The following is a 25,602-nucleotide window of genomic DNA, read 5'->3' as shown; positions in this document are numbered from 1 at the left end:
ATATCAACCCTGTGCCAAAAATGCTGTTCAGTGATGTACGTCACTGATCAGCGGCCACAGGACACCCACAAAAGCAACGTGGGTGTAAAAACAAAACCCCACTGCACTCTCCAAAAAAAAAACTGCAGATCAGTGATGCAGTGATGCAACACTGATTAGCAGTGAGGGGCAGCAGGCACACAACTGTGGGTGCAACCTGACAGGGTATATATATAAAAAAAAACCTGGACCCCCAAAAAGTTGCTGATCAGTTAATTAATTTAAACTGATCAGCACAAAAGGGGGGGGGCAGCAGGGGGGGCAGCAGTCAGTTGCACAGGCAGAACAACCTTTGGTGCAACTGACAGGTATATATATATAAAAAAAAAAAAAAAAGTTGCTGATCAGCACAGATATACTGATCAGCACAAAAGGGGTGCAGCAGACACAAAATATAGCACTCTCTATCACTCTCTGTCACTGTCTCTCACTATCTGTGACTCTATGACACTGCAGCAGCAGCACACAGGAAGTCACAAGATCCAGGAAGCATCCAGCTGCTGGCAGCACGCTACCAGCGGTGATCAGCGGTGATCAGGTAAGTATCAGGCAAGGTTCAGGTATGTATAGCACGACAGAGTGGCCGGTGACCGCTCTGCACGCAATTCCAGACCGGAATGGCGTCTGCAGCGCAGTCACCGTTAGTTTAAATGACGCGCCTTGGCTGTGATTGGTCTGTCGGTCCGACGGACCAATCACAGCCTTGGGGGCAGGTGGGGTGAGGTGTCGTCATCACCGGTGACCCCCTCATGCCCCCTCACACCCGGCGGTGATTGACACCTGTGTTACCGAGCGTCATATTCGCCGGTAACACAGGAAAACGCTGCGATTGGCTGTTCACATTGAACAGCCAATCACAGCGATCGCCGACGGGGGGGGGAGGCATCGCCACCCCCCCTGGGCATGCAGGGACATGTCTGCTGTCAGGGACAGCAGACATGTTTAAACTGTCACCGCGTCTATAGACGCGGGGACAGTTTAAAGTCATGACGTATATATACGTCATGTGTCGGAAAGTACATCCCGGCCATGACGTATATATACGTCAAATGTCGGGAAGGGGTTAAAATTATAAACAATCTCCACAATATGGCAAGTTTAAAAATGCTGGAAAAAAATGCACTAAATAAATAAAGTGCACAGTGACAGGTTTCAGCATGGGGATAGATGCTGGTAATTACCAAATATCTAGGAACGGAGTTTAGGCAGTTCCACATAAGCATGAACCGTGATCTCATAGGTGGCAATCAGCTGGGCCTCTGGCTCTTCCGTCTCGTCCCCTGACAATTCAACTGTTAGTGTTCATCAACGCGTTTCTTCCCCACACTGGGGACTTTTTCAAGGTGTCCTGATGCTATGCAGATGAATCCTTCATATACCCAATCTTTAGTCCATTTCCCGCAATCACGCAGGACTCTAATTAGCCTATAAACTACATGTCCCATAGTCCTCTGCGTGATCGCGGGACTTCCCATTGCCAAATTAAGTCATAGGCATCTGGCATAACCATGGCACTCATCGTGGCTCTGATGCAGCAGGCTACGGAGTGCCAATAGTCATTTCCGCCCCTAGGTGAAATTGATGGATGGTTTCCGGTAAACTGCATCATATGCCTGTCTCTGACAGAAAGGAGAGAAGACTTATTTTTTGTAGTTAATTTGGGTAATGTACTGATTGATTTATCTCCTACTGTTGGATGCAGTCTAGTCGAATATTGTTGCAATTAAGCTTACAATTAAGTAGCCTTTGCTTAAATTTTCACAATTTAGTTAATGCACTCAGGGGTGTAGTCTCTTGCCTTTTAATAATTGTATTTTGTGTGCTGTGTGTTTTTTTCATGTTCTATAACTTTTTATTTTATAGATAACTTTATTAAAAGCTAAGTTTTAAATTGATAATAATCGTTAATAATAATCGATAATAAAGCGGACTCAAATTTTTTCATCACACTTTCTAAACTTTCATCAACCAAAATAATTGAATCTCCTTCCTCCCGAAATACATAATCAAATTTAGATTTTCTATTTTTTCTTAAGGAGAACATAATGCTGCAAATGATAAATCCACAAATGAGGTACAGACAATATTGACACAAATAGTAGTGAATCTTTCAGGGCGGAAATTACGTTATCGGCACTCTGGAGCCTGCTGCGTCAGAACCCAGATGAGTGCCATTGTTACCCCGGACGCCTATTACTTAATATGGAGGACGGTACTTATGTACTAACTGGGCTGCCGATTTTGAAATCGGGTCCATCGCATCCGACCATATCGCATGCGATGCGCCCGATTTTTCCATAGGATTCAATGTTAAAATGGACTGGGTCCATTTTAACATGGAATTCAATGGGAAAAGGGGTCCTTTTCATACCCCTACTATCCAAGTGGGCATGGAGTTGGATATAAACCTGTGGCAAGCGTAGCGAGCCACCGAGCCCGAAGCGTGAATACCGTTCGCTCGCCACGCTTCGGGCTCAGTGGCAGTCCATTTTAACATTGAATCCTATGGAAAAATCGGGTCATCGCATCGCATGCAATATGGTCGTATGCGATGCGATATCGCATCGCATCTGATTGTATGCCTTAAGTTAAGGCATACAATCAAAAAATCGGCAGCCCAGATAATACATAAGTACCTGGAGGACTTTTGGACATGTAGTTTATACGCTAATTAAAGTCCTGCGGGAAATGGACTACAGATTCGGTATAAAAAGGATTCATCTGCATAGCATCAGGGCATCTTGAAAAAGTCCCCAGTGTGGGGAAGAAACGCGTTGGTGAACACTGGCAGTTGAATTTCCAGGAGACGGTGACCGATGAGCCAGTGGCCCAGCTGATTGCCACCTTTGAGATCACGGTTCATGCTTATGTGGAACTGCCTAAACTCAGTTCCTACATATTTGGTAATTACCAACATCTATCCCCATGTTGAAACCTGTCACTGTGTACTTGTTATGAATTTTAATGTCATTAAATTGTTTGTTGAAACGTACTTATATCACTATTATATCCCATCTCTTTTTTTTATACAATACCTATGTGGGAAAAAATCACCATATTGAAGATTCAGAGTGCCAGATAGGTTATGTTCCAATATTTGTTTTCTACTTGGTGATTTGGTGAAGGTTTGAGGGACCTTAAAGGAAACACTAATCGGCAGCTCTTGCGCTACTATTTGTGTCAACAGTGGTAAAATATTGTCTGCTTCAAGTCGCAGGAAGCCTGCCCTGCTTGCTGGCACTAAAGAAGTGCAGCAAGCCCAGGCACTTAGGGGCCTGCTGGTACCTATAGTTCATTTGTTGGTAAGCTGCTCAATCAGAGGTGTGTCACTCAGGTGCCAAAAGGGAGGGGTAATTCTGGCTAGGAAAAAAACATTTTGTATCCCAATTGCACACTGAGTGAGAGATATCTACATAATAATCTGACTCCAGAATGCCATTGGAGAAGCCAGGGGTATGTCCAGGTAAGCTGGCTCTCAGACGTTATACTCCATTTATCATGTGGCCTTACACTGGGCTATTAAGCCCAGACATATAGGTTACTGCTTATGGGATAGGTTTGGGAGTGTGGTCCCTCTTATGTTGGTTTGGCTGGTCTGCTCCAGGTTAGCACACCCTAACACTTTATTAACACTTATGTTTTCCCTATGACAATGTTTTCCCTATGACATTGTATTTATTTTAATCACACCTTCAGTTCCCTATATAGCACTTATGTACTTCTTATTAACCCTTACTAATTTTCATTTGTGTGCTGCCCTGGAGTACTCAGCCTGTGTCGGCATGTTGGGGGCCCACACACCCATACCCAGTATTAGGGACCCCGAGTGACACAGATGCCTTGACGTACGACCTGGGGGTTAGCCCTATATCTGCAACCAAGATCTCTGTACCTATAGTTCCCCTGAAAAGGAAATTCTTAAAATATGTTATGGTTATGTTCCAATTTTTGTTTTCTAATATTTTACCACTGACCTTAACCTTTGGCCACAGGTATACTTGAGAATGGGTGCTCGTTTATTGGGGATGTGCACCCCCACATCTGTAGGAAAATCCAGACTGTGCTGACTAGTTGTAAAAGGGGAGGAGGGGGAATGCTTTGGACTGAGTGACCCTGTCAAGTATGTTCTTTTGACCGTGACACCTTCTCCCTGCTATTTGGGCATGGTCCTGGTTCTTTCAATAACCGGATCCCCAACACAATTTTTTCCATATCACCAGTGGTGATTATGCTTTTGGACAGCAATTATTTACTGACGGTTGGACCGTTTCATTTTACACAGGGAAGCATTGCACAGATCACACCAGAGGCGAATCTAGGTGGGGGATTTCAAATTCAGACTCCTCCCTCTGTAATAATTATTCCTCCAACTTAAAAGTCCTTCCCCTTTCAAATTCTTGATACAGATCTTTAAGTTTTGCTGCCTCAGAACCTCTGACTGCTGAGTTCTGCAGTTGCACCTATGTATTCTCCCCTCACAGCTGGGCACTGGTCTGGTGAATGCTTTCCCATGGATCCACAGCATCGCACTTAAACCCTAGGCACCACTGTCAGAATTTGTAACTGCCCCACTGTGCTGCCCCCACATTGTCGTAGCTGCCTCCTGGAAGAGAAGCCACCCCCCCCCCCCCACACACACACACACTGGTTGCTGACTCATAATACAGGAATAGGGTAGAAAATAAAGAGATGATTTAGGAAAACCCCACTGCTAGGTAGGACCAGCAAGCCAGCACATTCGATTACTACTTCTCTTCCTGTGATAGTGTGGCCAGCGCCTGCTGCTCACAGAAACCCTGCCGCAGCACCAATTAGTATCAGTACGTGGGTGTGGCTTTGTGCTACAGAGGGGAGGGGGGAAATCACCATCTTCACTCCCCCCCAGATTCGTGCCTTTATCACACGGATCTGTTGAGGATCTGCAGAGCATAGGGACATCCATGTGAAAAATTTACTTAGGTCTGAGTTTGCTCCGTGTTCATATACATGGTTCTTTGTAAATTTCCATGTTGCATTGTTTTCTAGGGAAAGCACTTGCAAATACAGTAGTTTCAATGGTATATTGACTTCTATTTGCGGGTTTGGCCTTGTTTTCCAGTTGAAAAATTGTGATTTTCCTCCTTTTTGGCTTAAATAAATCTAGTAGAATGTGTGCACTGGCCGTAACTGAAACTTGCCTGCAACAATTTTCCTTTGCTTTAGGAACTTATCAGCATCATCCACAAACACTAATGATCTACCACATTCGCACTGCTACATTCTGGGGGCTGAAGAAGAAAGGCCTCTTGGAGTTTTATCACAACTTAATTAGGTTAATTATTAATTACTAAGATAATTGATCAGCTGTCAGTGACCAATACATTTTCAGAGAAACAAGGAACAAACTGATTTTATCCAAAGTTTTGGATTCAACTATATTACTGATGAGCTGGCAGGAGAGGCGGATTGTCAGTATGCCAGAGAACCACTTGGGAACGGTTATAAAGGATGAATTTGCCTACAAACAGTGTGTGGTGATTGGGAACTGATATGAAAACACTAAGGGGTTTATTTACTAAAATGGGAGTTCTACTGAAGATGGGATGCTGCCCATAATAAATAAATAGCTTTTAATTGGTTATTTAGTGCAGTTGTGTCAAACTCATGGCCCTCCAGCTGTTGTCGAACTACACGTCCCAGCATGACCTGCCACATTGTATATAATGGATTGCTAAATCTGTGGCAGGTCATGCTGGGATGTGTAGTTCGACAACAGCTGGAGGGCCATGAGTTTGACACAACTGCACTATATAAATAGCTTTTATTTGGTTATTTAGCAATGTGGCAGGGCATTCTGGGACGTTTAGTTCCACAACAGCTGGAGGGCCATGAGTTTGACACCACTGATTTAGTGCCTTCCATATTCAATAGAACTCCCATCTCAGTAAATAAACCCCAAAGTGTACAGACTACATGAAGATGCAAAATACTCCACCAATGGCATCTTTATACCCATGTGAGTGGTGGTGGTGGTGGTGGTGTATGGTCATTAGGTCGACATTATGAGGTCAACATGGCTTAGGTCAAAACAGGAAATAGGTTGACATGCCTAATTTCAACATGGTTGGAAGGTCGACACAAGGATGAGGTTGACAATGGCAAGGTCAAGTCAAAAGGTCGACATGGGTTTTTCACTTTTTTTTTTTTTTTTTTTTTTTTGAGTAGACATGTGCCGACAAAATGGAATCCTCTACATCAGAAAAAATCTAGATCTTTTCTTATGACTATCCTTGGCAGAGCAGATTTGTAGGGATAATGGTCCATAATTCAGATATTTATGAAATAAAATAGAATTAAACCTTTAACTCATCATCCAATTACCTTAGATTTATATAGACCTTTACCGAGTTTACAGGGACCTATTTGGTCCATCTGCCCCTTCTTAAACCTTTTATTAACCTCACCACTACTTGATTCATAGCTCAGATATCATTAGGTCTATCTCAAGCATGCGCTGGGTTGTGATTTCAGGGTAGGTAAATGGCAAGGTGGTCTTCAAAACTGGATAAATAGTGTCTGAACCTTAGGCTGAAAGAATCGTGGTGACATCATTTTAATCAGATCATTGGAGTCCAACATGACCCCTAACCTTTCTAGCATGAAGCACATACATGTGAGTGTATCTCTATCTAATGTACATGAAGTTGTGGTTAGAATCTGTTTAAGGACAAGCTGCAAACTGACACACTAATAGTAATTTATAATATATTACAAACAAAAGAACTAGCCAATGAAATTTGAAACTTCTATATTATAAGAATTATTACACAATATTCCAATCTGTGGTATAAATAAGACACATAACATGCTTTTGTTAATTGTTCTACAATTATAGATATAGTTACACAGTCTTCATGTTATTAAATTATTTTATTTGTAAGGTACACAATTGGCACAGGGTAAATCAAAAAATACTGGTTAGAAGGGAAATTTTGCTCCAAGCTTAGTGCGGATATGTACTAAACAACTCCATTTCCAGGGTCTCTGAGGACAGTCCTCTGCTGAGGCAAGTGGAACACTGCAAGAGTTTACTGTATACATACTAGCAAGAGTCCTTATTACTCAACACCTACTTTTTATATATATACTGTACTGCTTTTTTTCATATGGTTGTATTTGAGGAATACTTCCCACTGTGTGAAGAATACTTTCATGGCACTGGAAAGCCGTTCAGTCCTGTGAAAATGCTAATACCACCTCCAATAGACAGCATGCAGGATAAAGACCCTTTATCTTGTAGAACCTTATGCTTCTTACAAAACTACGCACACAGGCAGAACTGCATAATAATAATAATGTCCCCTCCTTTTTTCTACACTGCTGATAGAAAACGCACTAGTTCACACATTTTGTTCATAGACGGACTCCGATACACCGTTGGTGTAAATCAGGATAAGTGGCTGCAGAAGTGTGTTGGGGAGGCATTTGGCGTTAAAGGAATTTAGGATTTTTTTTCTTTTTGTTCCACTAAATCGCCAGGATGTAGCAATGGCAAGATGCTTGTACTCATGCTGTATGAGGATCACTTTCATCACTAACATCAACGTTGGTCTTTGCAACATGGCTGGTGCCTGGAAGTACAGAGTCCACATGAATGTCCTCATCATCTGACTGAACAATAGGTGATTCTCCTCCATCCTCACTGTTTTCCAGGCTAGCCGAATCAGTGCATGTAGAGGACAGTGAGGCAAGTTTGTGTCTGAGCTCTGCTTGGCTGGGAACCTGAAGTGTTATCTCATTTCGACATGCATCAAAGTCGGGACCTTCAGTATTCCACATGAGGAGAGAGCACAGAAGATGGAATATAGTTAAAAAGGTATGAGGTCTGCTTTATGGACTGAAGCATGAACATGATGCATGTAAGTTACTATTAGAGAGGGCATCACGGTATCTAATAAAAGCAATGTGTGCAGCGATTCAAGCAGGAATAATATTATTTATGATAAGGGAGGAGAAGTGATAAAGTGCCTGGTACATTATCACCGGCCAATGAGCTCCTTACAGTGAAGTTACAGGCTGTGTTTAAAAAGGGTCAGTTAGGAACTGATTGGCCGGTGATAAAGTACTAATCCTTTCTGCGCCCTTATCACTGCTTCATACATCTACTCCATACCAAGAAAAAGTATATTGGACCTTATTCAGCTTTAGAAGTGGGGAATTTGCAAACTACAACTCCACCAGAATTAATCCCATTGAGAGAGTTACCAAAGCTTGCAGAGAGATAAAGAACTAACCAATCCGCTCCTATCACTATACCACCTGTGGAGCTGATAGGTCAAAGCAGTGAAAAGACTGACGCGAACCATGGGAGAAGTTGCCAATAGTAACCAATCAGTATCTTCCCATCATTTTATAAAGTGTACACTATAATTACTTCCTCAAAGCTGATTGGTTACTATGGGCAACCTCTGCTTTAATGTGTGTTTGTAAAAATACAGATAATCCTGGCTGTAAGTATACAGTATGCTGAATTGGTAACCATATTTTAATGTCAATAATCTTGGGTAATTATATCTATAGTAAGTCGATGATATTTCACAGTCTTGTAACCACAATTAAATGTTAAAATTTATTATTACAACTATATCTGCTTAACAAGGCTATAGTGAGGTTATAATATTGATTAATGTATGTTCTATTTAATCACAACAAAATCACACAACGAACATTGAATTCGGTTGCAATGGTTTAATGCTTATTTTGTATAATAACAGAGATGATCTGTGAGGCCTCCATATAAAAAGATAAAGGACAGTTGATTGGTTGGTAAATTGTCACTAGCCAAGCTTTGATACATCTCCTCCATTTTACCCCTGACATTAGAAATAGAATCCATTCACATGTCAGTGTGCGGCTATACAGGCTGTATTTGGTCCAGATCAAAATGTTAGTATTGTCCCCTAATGGCACTGCCTATTGGTGTCTGAAGCAAATGTCAGAATAGATTGCAGCATCCAGACTGATAGCTTGTGATGGTCCTATCTGCAGTTACAAGTGTGCTCAGCCCACAGCATAGATAGGCTGTTAGAAGATTGTGGGGTATATTCAATGCATGTCGAAACTGCCGTCTTACCAAAAAAGATAGCTGTTTTCGACATGAATAAATCAGAAGGGGTTCCGATCTATTCAATGCTAGCTGTTTTTTTTCCGGCAGGTCAAAATGTTTCGACCTGCCGAAAACCAGGTGGCTTGACAGAATAGCCGCTAATCCACCTGCTTTTGTCATCAACACAATCCAACATAAAAAGATGGTGGCCTGAGACATGCCGGACGGTGTCGGGTGAGGAGCAGCAGCATACATGGCGCTGTCCTCCTGTCCGCACCCTCCCGTACCCACCTGCTGCCGGGCCGGGTGAGAGCAGCTCACCCAGCCCCGTCTAGGCCCTGCCCAGGCTCCTGTTGCCTCCCGCCGCCGCACTCGCCCGGTCCCGGCCGGGTGAGCATCAATCAGCATCCAAATCAGACATCCAGATTTGGCCGCTGCATTGTATAATGGATGCCTGATCCATTCCGGCAAAATAATTTCAAGATGGATCCAGCATCAATTGAATATACACCTGTGTGTGTGTGTGTCTCTTCCTCACAGGAATGTGGCAAACTAATCCACAGTGGGGCAGATTTAAAAAAAATCCTGTACAACTAATCAGATTTGAACTATCATTTCTATATTACACCCTAGAAAGTGATAGACAAAATCTGCTTGGTTGCTGTAGGCAACACCCCCACTTATAATGGTATGGCTTACTAATGCATCTACAAATGGTCAGTCCTAAATCAACTTTATAGAGATTTGCCTATTTCTGCTAGTGTCACATACACTGACATTAGACATTGAGCAGCTTATATGAGGCATGAGGTGACAGATACCAGAGAACCATCCTGGGACTGTTCCCTCTGCCCTTTCCCTACATGTTACTTCATGTCTCACGTGAGCACATCCCTTTATTGGAGAGGATATTTATGCGTCTAAATATTTTTTTATGACAAGTGTTTAATACGATCATTACGTTTAATATTAATCGTTAACTTATACAGTGCCAATGGGCTTTAAAAGACATATCTACCTTTACAGAAAACTTTTATTCAAACATGCTGGTGCCCGCTTGGTCAGTGCCCGCTGGATCGGTCCGTGTGTGCACACCCTAACACTGAAAATAACAATCAAATTGGCAGACTAAACCTGAATGTATGGAAATAACTGTAAAGGCCCATACACACTGGCTGTTTTGAGCGACTTTTAGCTCAAAGTCACACAGTGTGTATGCCCCAGCAATGAGCGGTCCCGCATCATCGCCGGGAAAGCTGTTCATCTGCTGGTATTACCAGCAGATGAGCGGCTTTGAGAACGGCTTTGCATAGCTCTGCGCTATGCTAAGCCGTCGGAGCCGGGCAGGGGGAAAGTGGCTCAGTGTGTGAGCAGTCATCGCTGTCCATACACGCTGGGAAAAATCGCCCAGTGTGTATGGACCTTTAGCCTTCTACTAGAGCCGGCAAGGATGCGCTCTGCCCCTTGTGAACACGCACAAAATTTGGTTTCATGAAAACCTCTAGCAAATGCGCTAGTTGTGTATCTATAGATCACGCCTGGTAATATTGAACATACAGGGTATCTAGAATATTCCGATGCACACATGGTGCCAAGTATAGCACATGCCTTGCATCAGCCCACATCTGCGCATTGGAAAGGGCACCCCGCCAGATACGGTTTTGCACATGCTCACCGACAGTATGACTCATTTAGGAGGCAAGTACATGTTACTGTGTCACTCATACATGACGGCACTAAGTGAGTTGTAACACTTTATTTAGCACATATCCGGATTTTATTTAGTATAAAAAAAAGAAAATAAATCTGTTTCCAGACAGAAATACAGCGTTTCATCTGCAGCTCCTCGCGGTCGGGAGAAGATCTAGCTCCAGCTCTCTCTTCCCCACGGGCCACACGACTAGACTTTAGAGGAGGGGTTTCCTACAACTGCAGCAGAATTCTAGCCTCATTATATTCATTCAGTCACATTGTGAATTCATACACACATGGTATATCTAGATAACAGAATGCTCTAAAAGATGAGGAAAGGACCTGAACGGACATGGATTGTTGTCACTGAAAGCAAAAATCACAGTTCTATGAAATCTATTTCCAGAATGTTTCTGGCACATTAAAACCCATCCAGAATTAACCTTTTCACTTCCAGTCTGCATCCGGCAATTACCCCACACACTCCTACCATGATGGATCTACAGTACGGGAATACAGCACTTCCTCTGGTTTACCAGCTGGTTCATGACATGCTAGCATTAAGTGGGAACATGAGGAAGGGAGAGGACTCCATTATGGGAAAGACACAGTGAACTGATGGAGGCGGTGTGTGGTAAATGATCTAGCTTACAGATTATCATCATTATTTTCAACAGTAAATAAGTAGCAGTACCTATCATAGGAGACAGCACAGTGTTGTCTTCTCCAGAAGAATTTAAGAATACATCTAGTGCTTCCTGATCAGACATATCCATCAGGTCCATCTGCTCCAACATGTCCACGTTGACTTCCATGGAAGACATACTTCCAATTGGTTCTGTAGCAAAATAAGCACAAACATTGCTGTATGTTACTAGATGTTGCTCATTTGACGGATTGTTCCACATGTAAAGTAGTATTCATTAATTATTGCAGAAAGTAATAGCATATGTAACAAATACATTATTATCTTAATGTATTAAGATTTGTCTAAATGTGCCTATGTGTAATGGGCCTACACACGTAGCGATTTATGGATATTGCTGTGTGTGTAGGGGCATAGTGGTATCATCCAGTGATTAATATCCTGCATGCTGGTGTCAGGGCCAGTGTTCTTACCGGCGACACAGCGATGTGTGCAGGCATAGTGGTATCGTCCAGCGATTAATATCCTGCAAGCTGGTGTCAGGGCCAGTGTTCTTACCGGCCACACATCGCTGTGTGTAGGGGCATAGTGGTATCGTCCAGTGATTAATATCCTGCATGCTGGTGTCAGGGCCAGTGCTCTTACCAGCCACACATCGCTGTGTGTAGGGGCATAGTGGTATCATCCAGTGATTAATACCCTGCATGCTGGTGTCAGGGCCAGTGTTCTTACCGACGACACATCGCTGTGTGTAGGGGCATAGTGGTATCATCCAGTGATTAATACCCTGCACGCTGGTGTCAGGGCCAGTGTTCTTACCGGCCACACAGCGCTGTGTGTAGGGGCATAGTGGTATCATCCAGTGATTAATATCCTGCATGCTGGTGTCAGGGCCAGTGCTCTTACCAGCCACACATCGCTGTGTGTACGGGCATAGTGGTATCATCCAGTGATTAATACCCTGCATGCTGGTGTCAGGGCCAGTGTTCTTACCGACGACACATCGCTGTGTGTAGGGGCATAGTGGTATCATCCAGTGATTAATACCCTGCAAGCTGGTGTCAGGGCCAGTGTTCTCACTGACATCGCTGTGTGTAGGGGCATAGTGGTATCATCCAGTGATTAATATCCTGCATGCTGGTGTCAGGGCCAGTGTTCTTACCGGCCACACATCGCTGTGTGTAGGGGCATAGTGGTATCGTCCAGTGATTAATACCCTGCATGCTGGTGTCAGGGCCAGTGTTCTTACCGGCCACACATCGCTGTGTGTAGGGGCATAGTGGTATCATCCAGTGATTAATACCCTGCATGCTGGTGTCAGGGCTAGTGTTCTTACCGACGACACATCGCTGTGTGTAGAGGCATAGTGGTATCATCCAGTGATTAATATCCTGCAAGCTGGTGTCAGGGCCAGTGTTCTCACTGACATCGCTGTGTGTGTAGGGGCATAGTGGTATCATCCAGTGATTAATATCCTGCATGCTGGTGTCAGGGCCAGTGCTCTTACCGGCGACACATCACTGTGTGTATGGGGCATAGTGGTATCATCCAGTGATTAATACCCTGCATGCTGGTGTCAGTGCCAGTGTTCTCACTGACATCGCTGTGTGTGCAGGGGCATAGTGGTATCGTCCAGTGATTAATATCCTGCATGCTGGTGACAGGGCCAGTGTTCTTATCGGCCACACATCGCTGTGTGTAGGGGCATAGTGGTATCGTCCAGTGATTAATATCCCGCATGCTGGTGTCAGGGCCAGTGTTCTTATCGGCCACACATCGCTGTGTGTAGGGGCATAGTGGTATCATCCAGTGATTAATATCCTGCATGCCGGTGTCAGGGCCAGTGTTCTCACTGACATCGCTGTGTGTAGGGGCATAGTGGTATCGTCCAGTGATTAATATCCCGCATGCTGGTGTCAGGGCCAGTGTTCTTATCGGCCACACATCGCTGTGTGTGTAGGGGCATAGTGGTATCATCCAGTGATTAATATCCTGCATGCTGGTGTCAGGGCCAGTGCTCTTACCGGCGACACATCACTGTGTGTATGGGGCATAGTGGTATCATCCAGTGATTAATACCCTGCATGCTGGTGTCAGTGCCAGTGTTCTCACTGACATCGCTGTGTGTGCAGGGGCATAGTGGTATCGTCCAGTGATTAATATCCTGCATGCTGGTGACAGGGCCAGTGTTCTTATCGGCCACACATCGCTGTGTGTAGGGGCATAGTGGTATCGTCCAGTGATTAATATCCCGCATGCTGGTGTCAGGGCCAGTGTTCTTATCGGCCACACATCGCTGTGTGTAGGGGCATAGTGGTATCATCCAGTGATTAATATCCTGCATGCCGGTGTCAGGGCCAGTGTTCTTACCGGCCACACATCACTGTGTGTAGGGGCATAGTGGTATCGTCCAGCGATTAATATCCTGCATGCTGGTGTCAGGGCCAGTGTTCTCACTGACATCGCTGTGTGTAGGGGCATAGTGGTATCATCCAGTGATTAATATCCTGCATGCCGGTGTCAGGGCCAGTGCTCTTACCGGCGACACATCGCTGTGTGTAGGGGCATAGTGGTATCATCCAGTGATTAATATCCTGCACGCTGGTGTCAGGGCCAGTGTTCTCACATCGCTGTGTGCTGAGTGATCCAGCATGGCTCAGAACGCTCAGAAAATCTCCCTTAAGATGCGTGTATTACCTGCAAATATGCAGCATTCTAATCATTGTCTTGTTGCATCTGAAATCTAGCAGACAATGCAGAATCCAGTATTACTGGAGTGGAAGAGGTTGGGTTCAGACTTGGAAGGATGGAATCATGGCCTGAATGTAGCAACCCTTATTGTGTCTCAAGAACAATTGCCAATTTGAATCTAGCGACATCTCTGACATTCTGCAGCTGTACACAATTTGCAGACTATAATTTATGCACATATACAGATGTGTCCGCAAATACACCTTTCTCTAATTTAGTTATATGACCAAATAAGCTATGCAATTGTGATAAAGCCCCAAATTTATTATCAAAATCTGATATTTTATACTATTTATACCATTGTTTAGATTCACGGTGGCAGCGTGAGCCACTCTAGCTATGAATCTTGGAAGCTTGCCAGACTGCCTTACTGCAGCACGTGTTTGAATCCTGGCAGCTTGCCAGCTGCTTTACATCTGTAATCTACATTATCAGCATCCCGCATAGTCAGTCAGAAGTAGCGTAGTGTAGTCAGCATAATCCAGCGCGGACAGGTCCTTCTGGCACTTATAGTTCCACAGTGAAATAGTGGAACTGTGCCGGGGCATCTAAAGTAGACACCCCGGCACACCGCCTTACTTCTGTAATCTACGTTATCAGCAGTGCGCGCAGCAGCACAGCGCTGACAGGTCATTGTGGCACTTGTAGTTCCACAGAGAAATAGACACCCCGGCACACCACTAACAATGGGGGAGTCTAAAGTAGACACCCCGGCACACCGCTAATTTAAGGGGCGTCTAAAGTAGACACCCCGGCACACCACTTCTCTAAGCTACATTATCAGCCTTGCACAGACAGCAACGCGCACGGTAGACCAGCGCTGACAGGGCATTGTGGCACTTGTGAAATAGACAGCCTGCACACCGCTAACAACGGGGGTTCTAAAATGTAGAAACTAAATTTAGACTCTATGCAAACCGCTAAGAAGGGTGCACCTAAATTTAGACACTAAAGCGTCTACATTTAGTTGAGTATAGGGGTGCAGTGTGCAAAACACTATTAAACCTGTTCGCAATGAGTGTGGGGAGCGCAGCGAGCCACCGAGCCCGAAGCGTGGCGACGCGGAATACATGTGAAGTTATCCGCGTCCCCTCGCAGGGCTCGCTACACTTCGGGATGGCGTGGATGGTGGGGCTGTTTCAGGAACACATTCACACCTGCCATATCATACACCTGACACAGTAATGACGACATGTGTTAACTGTTTTTTAGTGAATAATAAAGAATATGAATGAGGAAAAAAGGATTAAATGACATACAATTAATTTAATAATAAAGAATAAAAGACCAAAAAATCTAGAAAAAAGACATTCATGAACTGCATGTGCAATCATCAGCACTTGAAGAAGCAGCAGCTGCTGAAGTGGACGCTGTCGACTCTGCTGCATCGACTTTGTCGACCTGGGGGAGCAGGGTCAGCACGTGCAGGATGCGCTTGAAGGGGTCCTCCGCGCCAAGTGTCTTCCTCCAGATGAACTCCTGGAGATAGGAGTCCAGCTGATGGCGCGCGGTCCCCCTTTGGCTCTTATTGCGCCACTTACGGGATCCCCACAACCTCTCGATGTTTTGCGTGTTCACCCCGCTCTCCGGATCTACGAAGTGGAAGCGGTGGTTCACCCTGGCGTGATGATAGCCAGCCTGCTCCAGCTGCTTGGTCTGGTATGCCCTCCACCAGTCGCTGTAGATGGTGGTCCCCAGGAGCACGTGCCTCTCGATGGCAGCCATGAGCGTGCTGGCATTCCGCCTCTCTACTGCTGTCAAGAAACACTCTCTGGTCTGTCTGGAGATGCCCCCAAAGATCCACTGCTGGGGCAGCAGGCGTCCGACACTGGCATTTCGTTGAACAAAAAGGCTTTCATCGACCTCCACTATCGTGCCTGCGCCACCAATCTTCCGCTGAGGCTGTGACAGGAGGTCGACAGCGCAGGCCTCCTGCAGCAAATTAAGACTGCACAGTGGGGGCCTGGGACATGGAGAGATGGTCTTGGCAGAACCGTACGCTGGTCAGCTCCTCTGCCCAGCAGAATATGAATCTTATGAGGGTGACGAAGGTCAGGCGTCACCCTCTGAACCACTGTGCTGCCCTCAAACTGACCTTTTTCCACAGGCCCTGATATGGCAGCGCCACATCCGCTCCCTAATAGAGAGCCTCATCCGGGCAGGTCTGGGTCTCAGGCAGGAAATGTTGCCCCTGAAAAAAAAATTCACAGCCTCCTCCTCAGTCTGAGGCAAAGTAAAGATAGGCAGCCTCTCTGCAGCCATGTCTCCGATACATCTGCCTCTCAGACAATACAACAGCTGACTGGCTACGCAACCGCTGACTGGCTACGCAACCGCTGACTACTGACTACAAGCGGACTGACTTAGCCGCGAGAACTAGATGCTGTTTCTGACAGGGACGCTAATTCTGACTAAAATTAGACGCTTTTAGAACTAGATGCCTTTTAGTAAGTACGATGACTACGCTAGTCGCGAAAACGTAGTACTGAGAACGTAGATTACAAATGTAAAGCAGCTGGCAAGCTGCCAGGATTCAAACACGCGCTGCAGTAAGGCAGTTTGGTAAGCTGCCAAGATTCATAGCTAGAGTGGCTCGCGCTGCCGCGGTGAAACTAAACAAGTACCCAGCAAAACATTGCTAAGCATCTTGTGCCAAATGTAGTGACAAAGGGGAAGGGTGTATGAGGACACATCTGTACGCCTTATGCCTCAGGATGGTCTGCAAAATGTGCCCATTACAAGGTGTTCAGAGGCACGCACAGCTAGTTACTATGGAGACACAGCAGTCAGCATGGATGGAAGTACTTGCCTCGTCTCTCCGTTATCTGCAGGTACCCAGTAGAGAGGTACTGCTCCATGTCCTGCTGGAAGGCATCTTCAAAGAACTTCTGCCTTTCCTTTAGCTTCATCTGCTGGGCATATTCCATGTCCAGGACTCTCTGTGTGTGTTCTGCATCTAGCTCAGCTATTAGACAAAAGCACAAAGATTCCATATCAGAGGGACTGCATGCTACATTATTAGGAAATCTATCATGAGCACTCCAAGCACTGAGAGCAACAGCTATGCCATCATTCACCCCATCTATCCATCACTGGGAGATACACAGTGTCAGGAGAGGTAATGCGTCAGCATTCCTAACCCAATGTCCTGCATTATTCTACACAGCATCAGGACAATACATGCTGATTCCGCAGCATGTATACAGTTCAGCTACATTAGAAAAGCACATCACTCGTAGTGTGACATTTGTGACCACAAGCTCCACAACACAATAGCCTACAATGTATTTAATAAGATATGAATGAACAACCATAGTTAATAAGCTTTGTTTACCATTAGAGAGCAAATATATATATATATATATATATATATAACTGCAGCATTCACAGAAGCATCTATACTGTACACAGAAGAAAAATGTAGAGACATGCCTTCTACACAATGCCATAACAGTGCTCTGTAAACCTACTGAACAGTCTATAACCACATACAGACAGACAAAGTTAGTTCTTTTTCTTGTTCTTTCAAAATCATTAGATGCCTGGTGAGGTTCCTTACCATGGGGATGGGTCATAGTGTGGTACAGGCTGGTACCATACACCAATGTCTCTAATTGATTTCAATAATTCTAAGCATTCGCAAAATCACAGCATCTGGGAGGAAAACAATGGTCTCCCTGACTGCAGAGGAAACAGTGAGCCTGTGTTCGACAGCCCCTCTTATTGTATGACAAGGCAGGAAATAACCCCATTGATAACGCAGGCTTTGGACAGTGTGATGTGACACGCAGATATGTCCACTGTACATCCATCCTCTAAGCCAGGGGTGTCCAAACTTTTTGCGACGAGGGCCAGATTTGGTGAAGTGTAAATGTGTGGGGGCTGACCATTCAGTCTGACATTCTTTGAATCATTAATCACATCAGAATGGTCCCCCACTCTGCCCCCATTCACTCAATGTCCCCCAGCCTGCCCCTTCACTGTATTTCCCCTAGCCTGCCCCCAATCACTGTATGTCCCGCAGCCTGCCCCCTCCTTCACTGTATGTCCCCCATTCACTCTATGTTCCCCATTCTGCACCCATTCACTCTGTCCCCCAGCCTGCCCCCCTTCTCTTAATGTCCATCAGTGCTTCCATTCATTGTATGTCCCCAAGCCTGACCCTCCTTCACTGTATGACTCCCATTTGTTCATCAGTGGTACCGTTGTAAGTTTTTATCTGGGAAATGGTGAGTGCCCTCCTTCAAATATACTCTGTTGTGGTCATGTGCCTTGTAGTGAGCACAATGTGGATGAACATTTAAATTGTGTGCGGACTTCCTCTCTAAGTGTGTGTATATATATATATATATATATATATATATATATATATATATATATATACACACACACATATATATTATATATGCACACACACACACACACACACACACATATATATTATATATTATATATGCACACACACACACATATATATATATATATATATACACATACATACATACACACACACACACACACACACACATACATACATACATACATACATACATACATACATACATACATACACCCACACAGTAACCTAGCTATTCAAATGCAGATACAGCAGTCGTCACACGCAGAATATAGGCATGGTGTTTATCATGTCAATCTGCAAGATGTCTGCTTTGTAGCCTATGTGCATCCTTTGCGGATAAGATGCATTTTAATTGAAGAGGCTACACAGAAAGGCACTCTGCACTACTAACTCACTCTACAAAATGGCGGAATTAGATGGCCTGCTTAACGCACCAAATGACTAGCTGCATTTGGACACATCTGTAGGAGAGCCTTCAGACAACTTGGTAAAAGCCATGAGATGCTGGTATTGTATAAATACAGAAGGCCCTACGTATGTGTAATGGAGAAGGGTTACAGGATATTTAATGTAATCTGGCTAGCAGGCTCATATGACAGAGGCACAGGAGAGGCTGGTGTAGTATGAAAGGTGTGCAAGAGGGAACTGGGCACTATGATGCATAGTAGGATGGGATCTGGTCAGAATGCAGAAATGGATATAAGGCCGACAAGAAAAATGTCAACATATCAACGCCAGACTGTCACAATGATCAATTGTGTTATTTTTAGGGTTAGGCTAAAATTGATGTAATCTAGTTGTGATTGTGAAGGTCAGGATGCAGTACAGGCCAAAATTGAAAGAGGGAGCCACACCAATTGCACAATTCAAATGCTAACAACACCGCCAGCTTCGAGTCAAAGTGAAACCACCAAAGACCATCCGCCAAACAGGTGCAGCACAGCCACCACCCCCCTCCTCCCCCTCTCACGGGTACCTAAACCAATTTCTATTGTTCAGCTTAAGACCTGCCCCCCAAAACTTTGACCGGCATTGTTAATACAATTTGATTTGTGCAATTGGTGTGGCTACCCTCCTACAATTTTGGGCTGAAGGGACTAATCTCTGGAAAGCGTAGCTTTTTAAAGCTTGGTACATTTCACAATTTAGTAGTTACCATAACAACTATGGAGGCTGCTTCTCAGAAAAAAAACTGAGGAACAGCAGCAAAATTCTCCGTTCACACATTCTGGGGATACACACAGCGGTTTTTCTCTGCATCACCGAACCAAACATAAGTGAGCAAACTCAGTACAGTAATGTAGCAGCAGTCTGTTGGAGGGGTCACATTGTGATTTTGACCAATATGATGCATAAATAAGAAATGCAGAGGAGAAGAGTCTGCTAACTATATAATGATTAGTCATCAACTGACTATTTAAAAAAATATGTTGACAAAATACAATAATAAAAAAACACTATAGCTGTCATGTAAAGTTGTCGATCACCTATAATAAAGTTAGTAAAATAACTGTTTACTGATAAACTGACTGACTACCTTTTAAATCACCCTCTTGATAAAACATGTTTCCTCCATATACTGATTCCCCTCAGGACACCCTAGATTATCAGAAGCAGATAACGGGGTCACATTGATACTGGTTGACAGATCTCGATTATACTGAACTAGGCAGACAGTAATTCCAACCTATGAGCCGCAGTCTACAAGGTGCAAATGAATGGTCAAAACCGCAGCTCATCTTGACACCATGACCCCATGTTGATCTCTACCTATTGCTGTGATTGGCTGTCCTGTCTGAAACCATTGAAATCAGACAGGCCTTATATCCAACTACTACTTGCTCTTACACCAAAAAAAAAAAAAAATGTGTGTAGCAAGAATGTTGACTCTAAAATATAACTCTCAGCTTGGTGTCATGTTTATGGATGGATGGCTGCAGTGTCGGTACGTTACAATAAAACTACTTTATCATATTATACTTGCACTTGAGAAGCATCAAAAACAATATAAACACAAAGCGGTTACATGTAACCGTATAATAAACAAACATAACCAACTAGTATCACTCTCCATAGATATTTCCACACCTAAGGAGAATGTATAACTACAATAAACTATTGGCCACAAGTTGCGTTCACCTTCACATAATGCAAGCACTCTCCATGATCACATATTATAAATGTGCTTGGGTCTTACATTTTCTATTCTGTGTCCTGTGTTCTTACAGCATGCCATCAATCACAACAGTACAAACACTAGAGTCTGCATCTCTGAAAAGTCACAACCCTATCAGGGATGAAGCACCCCCCCCCCCCCCCCCCCCATCTTCCTTCCTTCAAACAGTCCTCCCAGACGCACATTAGATACTCAATCATCGAACAAAGCCCATTCAGTAAAGAATAGATTTGTTTTGTACAGCTTCTATAATATAGAATGTATCATTGTATAGCTGGTGTATAAACAGCTCCAAGAGAATAGAGTAATCACATATATGCAGTATTACCTTAGAGCAGGGGTTCCCAAACTTTTTAGAATCACGGCACCTGATAGTATCAGAATTGTATCCATGACACCACTAGGCCAAAAGTTTGTTATGGAGAAATTAAATAAATTGTGTTTATAGAAGATATTTACGTTTATTTTTGTAGTAAAGTACAATATTTTCTTGTTTGTCCAAATAATTTATTATTGGCAGCCAAAAGTACTGGTTCTGCCCATTACCTTAACAATAATTACTTTTGATTTGTCTCAGACCACCAACCTGAGGCACCCCAGGGTGCTACGGCACACAGTTTGGGAACCACTGCCTTATCTCATCTAGTGATAGCACAGCAGGAATGTGTAGAACGGGATCATTGCTTTGGTGTCTCACAGATCAAACTAACCAAATGAATAAACCACCTAATCATCCAAAGGGTTCCCCCACACTGCACATTATCTAACTTCACCATTCTCTGAGACAGCCAGCTTTGGTTAGACACAACTAAAGGAGCCCATACACGGTCCATTGTGTATGGCTCCGTTTTGTACTGTGCGATGTGCGCTCCCGCGCATCACATAGTACGGTACAAAAAGTATGTGCTGCACATACTTTTTGTACTAGCTATACATCGGATCGGATCGCATGCACACTGCATGCACTAGGGATGCGATCCGATCCGATGTGTGCTGTTTAAGCACGGACCGTGTATGGGGGGCATTAGCCATACCAAAGTACAGCACAATATTGCATTTACAGAACCCTCAACCTACTTAAAACATGGCTGACCAGTCTGCACCAAAATATGTACTGTTAGCAGTTTAAATACATAGTAACCTAAACTAAAATATGAGCACTGAATGTACAATAGTAAGAAAGTGTAATTTATATAGCGCACAACAGCACACAAGACGCTTATAAAACATGAATTCATCAGAAGTCTCGGTGAAAGAGTTTGAGGTAAGGAAACATCAACTCACATTAAACATTCTGTATGGATAAAAATGAAAATCTAAAAGTGTCTGTCAGTCGCTTATTATGCTGCAAATATCGCACCTTGAGGCTCTGCCTAATGAGGATGGAGAGGGCAGAGCACTATCTGAAATCCCCCATGCACATTTTGCTGCTATTACTCTATATAGCACTGTAAGCGTGGACTCTAATAGCAATTCTGTCCACTACATATGTAGTGCCAGGGAGACTGCTGGCCTGCACCATCTCTGGGTAACCAGCCGAGCTTACATTACAGTAGGTCTGTCTGCCCTGCACACATTCTGGGTGATTACTGGCATTGGACATGCTGCTAATGACAACGTCTCATCTCCTTGCACGCATGATGCTTTATTAACACTTTTATAAAGGATTTATGGAATCCTGCACACAGAACACAAATCTTGATATTTATTTTACATAAAACTGGGAAAAATATATATTTTAAAACTGTACTAACCATTACACTGAAAAGCACTAAGCTCCTATATTAGTATTGCTTAGAAATTACTTGGTAACAATTCAACAGGGAATAGGGATTAGACACCCTATTTTGTTTCAACATCCTTGTTAACATGCAAAGTAAGACAAAACAGCGCTAGAAATTCCAGTTGCTACAGAGACATCCAGCGGGCTTGCTGTACAGTATACCAATTAGCGTTACTGCAGCCAGATGTCACTGAGGTCCATCAGTGTAAGCAACCTGCTCCTGTAAGAATAACAACTTTCAAACAAAATAGTAAACTGACTATAAAATGTTATGCTGTTTTACACATTACATCCAGCTACCTTATTAGCGTACATCAGTAAAACATTCTAGGCACATTCTGAAACCAAATCTGCCAAAATAACTGGTATTAAGAAACCCACTCCCCCAAAAAATGGTGATCTTGGCTACAGCCTATTAGACAAACACATTGCTGTATTTGCATTAAAAAACAAAAACATGCATCTACCAAGGTATCACAATAACACAGGTGTTCTCAAACTTGGTCCTCAGGACCCCACACAGGTCACCTGGCAGGTGCACAGGTGTATTCATTACTCATTGACACATTTTAAAAGATCCACAGGTGGAGCAAATTATTTCACTTGTGATTCTGTGAGGGGATCTGCAAAACATGCGCTGTGTGGGGTCCTGAGGACCAAGTTTGAGACCCTGTGCAATAACACAGCCTGTGCTCTTGCTTTAAATACTGGAAGTACAGATTTAAATTCTGGCTTTCAATTAGACACAGAAAAAGTACAGATACAGTAAGAAACACCACCACCTCTGTAGCCTAAACAGGCTACATACACATACATTATTGCAGGAGTCCAAACCAAGCCTACGTGTAATAACCAATATTGGGGCAGATGTATGAAGCCTTAACAAGAGATAAAAGCAAGGGTGATAAAGAGAGATAAATGTCCAGCCAATCACCTGCTAACTGCCATGTTACAGGCTGTGTTTTAAAAAAGTCAGTAAGGAGCTGATTGGCTGAGCGTTTATCTCTCGTTATCACCCTTGCATGTATCTCTTGTTAAGGCTTAATACATCTGCCCCAATGATCCAAAAACAACTGTAAAAGTCACTCTTGCGCATACTAGGATATGCTACGCAGGACCGCTTTTACCTTCAGAGTACATCAGCATCTTTGAGGGATATACCGGATTAAGGAATATGTAACAACCGGAGTGCCACACAAGAGATGCAATTTTAGTTCTATCTTCAAAGAAATATAAAAAACTCTTAAAACATAAAATTTGAGACTTTGTTGCTATATAAATGGATTAATTTGTAAACAAATGTTATCTTCCAGTAATATGATAAATGGCGAGGATTTTCAAACAAACAAAAACAAGTTTACACAAGTTATAAATGGTAGTTTCTGAAACTCGAATAATGTCTTCCTCAACAGTCACTCTCTGGTCAGCTCAATTATTTTAGCATTTACAGCCTACATGCACAGTTACTCAGTCACACCACATCTCTGTCCAGACTTAAAATAGAATCTAAATAAGCAACGGATGTACTGCCTAATAGATTTCTAACCATGCCCTGGATTTCCTCCAGAAGTCCTGGGGGGGGGGGGGGATACGACTTTAGCCACAGAAGCACAAAAGACCCATTCACTGTAATTATAGTTAGACCACAGTTAAAAATGTGCAGTCTGTCATCACAGAGTGATCCCCACAAATAAATGTAACTGTCAACACTAGGTTATACTCTTATACAATACTATGTACATGGTATCAGCTGGGTCCTCCGTTATGTTGTATTACACATGCTGCTATTCTAGAACATGGTCTGATTTGAGCAGTATATGTCCCGGGACAGCTCTCTTCCTTTTCTAGCATCACCCTCTCCTTACTGGTTGCTATTCACTGCACAGCATTACTGCTCCAATGCAGCATCACCCTCTCCCTGTACAGCAGGGCTGGGCAATAGTGGCCCTCCAGTTGTTGATGAACTACACATCCCAGGATGCTTTGCATTCGTTTTGCTATGTGGCCATGCTGAAACTGATGCAAGGCATGCTGGTATGTGTAGTTCATCAACATCTGGAGGGCCGCTATTGCCCAGCCCTGCTGTACAGGCAGTTATCTGTGGAACATCCTCTCCCTGCACAGGCAGTTATCTGTAGTACAGCCTCTACCTGCACAGACAGTTATCTGTGGTACAGCCTATCCATGCACAGGCAGTTATCTGTGGTACAGCCTATCCCTGCACAGGCAGTTATCTGTGGTACACTCTCCCTGCACAGACAGTTATCTGTGGTACAGCCTATCCATGCACAGGCAGTTATCTGTGGTACAGACTCTCCCTGCACAGACAGTTATCTGTGGTACAGCCTATCCATGCACAGGCAGTTATCTGTGGTACAGACTCTCCCTGCACAGACAGTTATCTGTGGTACAGCCTATCCATGCACAGGCAGTTATCTGTGGTACAGCCTATCCCTGCACAGGCAGTTATCTGTAGAACATCCTCTCCCTGTACAGGCAGTTATCTGTGGTACAGCCTATCCATGCACAGGCAGTTATCTGTGGTACAGCCTATCCCTGCACAGGCAGTTATCTGTGGTACAGACTCTCCCTGCACAGACAGTTATCTGTGGTACAGCCTATCCATGCACAGGCAGTTATCTGTGGTACAGACTCTCCCTGCACAGACAGTTATCTGTGGTACAGCCTATCCATGCACAGGCAGTTATCTGTGGTACAGCCTACCCCTGCACAGGTAGATATGTGACACAGAATTTACAGATCTGTGATGTTATGGGCCCCATACATCAGCAATCACAATTAATGGTTTTCCAGATCCAGTGATTTTTTTTGGCAAGATAAATGGTTTCTACAATCTATTTGACTTGCCTACACATTACAGATTTCAGTCAGCAGATTTTTCCCATCTAAAGATTGCATCTTCATATCTAGAAAGTGCCCATACATCACCTCAAATCGATTGTCATTTCAGATGTTACTTCTTTTCATAATGTAAATAGATGAAGACGACGAAACGCAAATGCCCACACATATAAAAAACAACCGCAGATAATACCGGATTATTGAACAT

At 43.8% G+C, this 25,602-nt stretch overlaps 1 protein-coding gene across 1 annotated transcript in view; it reads right to left on the bottom strand.

Moving 5' to 3' along the window:
• Positions 1 to 6,929: 6,929 nt before the first annotated feature.
• DTNBP1 (dystrobrevin binding protein 1) overlaps positions 6,930 to 25,602 on the bottom strand; it is a 133,416-nt gene continuing 114,743 nt past the window's right edge. The window contains exons 9-11 of the mRNA XM_083187883.1: positions 17,023 to 17,178; positions 11,511 to 11,654; positions 6,930 to 7,841 (exon numbers count right to left, since the gene is read on the bottom strand). Coding sequence (XP_083044009.1) covers positions 7,585 to 7,841; positions 11,511 to 11,654; positions 17,023 to 17,178 — 557 coding nt within the window. The 3' untranslated portion in view covers positions 6,930 to 7,584. The remainder of the gene's footprint in view (positions 7,842 to 11,510; positions 11,655 to 17,022; positions 17,179 to 25,602) is intronic.

This window comes from Crinia signifera, chromosome 5 (assembly GCF_055691185.1).
Source record: "Crinia signifera chromosome 5, ASM5569118v1, whole genome shotgun sequence".
In the NCBI taxonomy this organism is placed as follows: Eukaryota; Metazoa; Chordata; class Amphibia; order Anura; family Myobatrachidae; genus Crinia; species Crinia signifera.
This window is presented reverse-complemented; position numbering and strand designations above follow the sequence as displayed.